This window comes from Acanthisitta chloris, unplaced genomic scaffold (assembly GCF_000695815.1).
Source record: "Acanthisitta chloris isolate BGI_N310 unplaced genomic scaffold, ASM69581v1 scaffold29408, whole genome shotgun sequence".
In the NCBI taxonomy this organism is placed as follows: domain Eukaryota; kingdom Metazoa; phylum Chordata; class Aves; order Passeriformes; family Acanthisittidae; genus Acanthisitta; species Acanthisitta chloris.
The window spans coordinates 36,264-38,555 of record NW_008686974.1 but is presented as its reverse complement, the minus strand read 5'-3'; the positions used below and the strand labels follow the sequence as shown (position 1 = coordinate 38,555).

Genomic DNA, 2,292 nt, shown 5'->3' with positions numbered 1-2,292 from the left:
CTTTCCTGCTGCAGGGAGGCAGTTTGATCTGCACAGGGGTAATGTCTGGGGCAGGTTTTTGCCAGAGGTTGTTCATTTTCCCTCTGTCCATCAGCCTCTCTGCCTGGATGGTTGGCCGTGTCCTCTCCTGTGGTCTCCTACAATCTCAGTCTATATTGGGATATAGATTTGAGAGTGGCAAACTCATTCCACAGAGTCTAATAATCAGTTAATGAACTAAAGGATGATTCTCTAAGCTGGTTTTGGATCTGAATTAACACAACCTGGAACTCAGTGGTGTTACCTCTTTCCTGGGATATCCCCTGCTCCTTTGAGTCTGCAGACTCAGCATCATTCCAGCGGGGAAAGATGGATTATATTCATTACTTATCCATGCAAATTTAACCTGATGATGCATCCACAACCCCAAACCATCCCAAACTTGTTGGAAGGAAAAATTCAACATCTTCTTTCCTCACTATTTCCTGTGTTGTTAGGTTTGAATTTTAACAACTTCTGCATAGTTTGAATAACCAGAATTTAGCTTTATTTTATATACGTATCATTTACAATAGCCAAATGCTAAGTGCAACCTGTGACCTAATGGTGTCATCTCCTTAGGAGCCTCCAGTGCTGGAAGCTGTGTGGCACCTGCACAGAGGGGACATTGCTGGGCTGGCAGAGCTGCTGGAGAGGTGAGTGGAGGTTTCTAGATGTATTTAATCTCTCAAAGCCTATTGAAATATAATCAGGGATTAGTCATGAGTATTCTGGACTGAGGATATAGTCAGGTGCTGGCAAGGGATGGGATTAGCAGGATTAAGGAGCTGCTGTGGGTTTGGGAGGTTACTCCAGGGTAATTAGCCCAGTTTGGGTGTGGTGGCTAAGTGGTGGCCACCAAAGCAGCTGCTGGACTTGGCAAGAAGTCTTGCTCTGCAGGAACTGGGGCTGCCATCTTCACAAATCCTTACACTTTGTGGTCTGGAAGAGTTAATCTCTGGAGAACAGTTAGTCTAATCATTCTATTTTTCTCCCTAATAAGTGTTCCAAGGATGGTGCTTGGAGCAGCCTGGGCTGGTGGGGGGTGTCCCTGCCTGTGGCAGGTGGTGGAACTGGGTGATCTCTGTGGTCCCTTCCCACCCAAACCATTCCATGATTCTATGATACAGAGCTAAAGGCTCACCCAGTTATCCTTTGTGAAGATCAGGTTTTCCTTGTGGTGCCAAATGAACATTCCAATGATCCTTTAGGCCTTTGATATTGGTTTACTTGTCTGTTCATGATGAAAACCTCCAGTGCCCACTGTGCTTCACATTTAAGGGAAGTCAAGCATTTTTTAAAGCATTTTTTATCCAAAGATCTTAGAAAATGGCACAAAAGTTCTGCTAGCAGAGCTTTCTCAGTGGCAACACTTTCATGTCAGAGATGAGGAAATACTTGGATACACAACTCCATACGTGTTTTTTCCTTTGGATGCGTGTTGTGGAATCTTTTTATCAAGCAAATAATAATGGAATCAAACTGTTTGTAAAGCCAGTGTGCTGGGCCAAATGAAATCAATCCCATGGCACAGTTGGGGCAGAGGGCACAGCTGGCTCTTCCCCTGAGCACAGAGGATGGAGGTGGGGACAGCCAAGCCTCACAGAGAGCAGGAGGGATTGAACTGAAGGTGCTTTTGTTCATTCCAGGTGCCCAACAGTCCCTGCAGCAGTGGAGTGGCTGTGCAGGAGCCTCTGTGGGCTCTGTGAGCAGGTTGGGGACATCCCCTCTGAAGAGTTGGAGCTGGCACGGAGCCTCCTCTCAGGCAAGGCTTGGCTGGGTACTGGGAGAGCCTTGGAGGTGTCACATCACAGCCCTCACCTTGTGTTTTCTTACCTCCTGCAGTGAGGGCGATATATTTGTTATGTATTTGGTAAATTTGGCATTTTTTCACCCCTTGAAAAAGAATTGGTTTGAATTTTTTCATCCCTTGGAGTGAGAGTAACACACCACAGTGTGGTTGTGAGGTGTGTGGGGCCAGGAGTGATACACTGAGAGTGTGACAGTCTGCAAAGTGTCACATTTTGGACTAAAAATGTTTAGCAGTTCCATTTTCTGCCCTGTCAATTTCTATGATTTATACTCTAATTTTATTTGGGAGCACAATCCCTACCCATTCTGGCTGTGCACCAGTGCAGCTGGTCAGGTCCGACCCAGCTGAGCTCTACAGTGCTCATGCAGCACAACACCTGTGAATTCCTTAGTCTTCATTATCCTTTCGGTTCTGGATCCTTTTTCCTGGAAATAGTGTTACTCCAAGACAAGATTCCTGCT

At 46.0% G+C, this 2,292-nt stretch overlaps 1 protein-coding gene across 1 annotated transcript in view; it reads left to right on the top strand.

Moving 5' to 3' along the window:
* The window catches only part of FANCA (Fanconi anemia, complementation group A), a gene marked incomplete at its 5' end in the record, with an annotated part of 33,232 nt that overhangs the window by 3,041 nt on the left and 27,899 nt on the right, over positions 1-2,292 (top strand). Inside the window, 2 exons of the mRNA XM_009080412.1 lie at positions 601-674; positions 1,668-1,783. Of these exons, the coding sequence (XP_009078660.1) occupies positions 601-674; positions 1,668-1,783 (190 nt within the window). The remainder of the gene's footprint in view (positions 1-600; positions 675-1,667; positions 1,784-2,292) is intronic.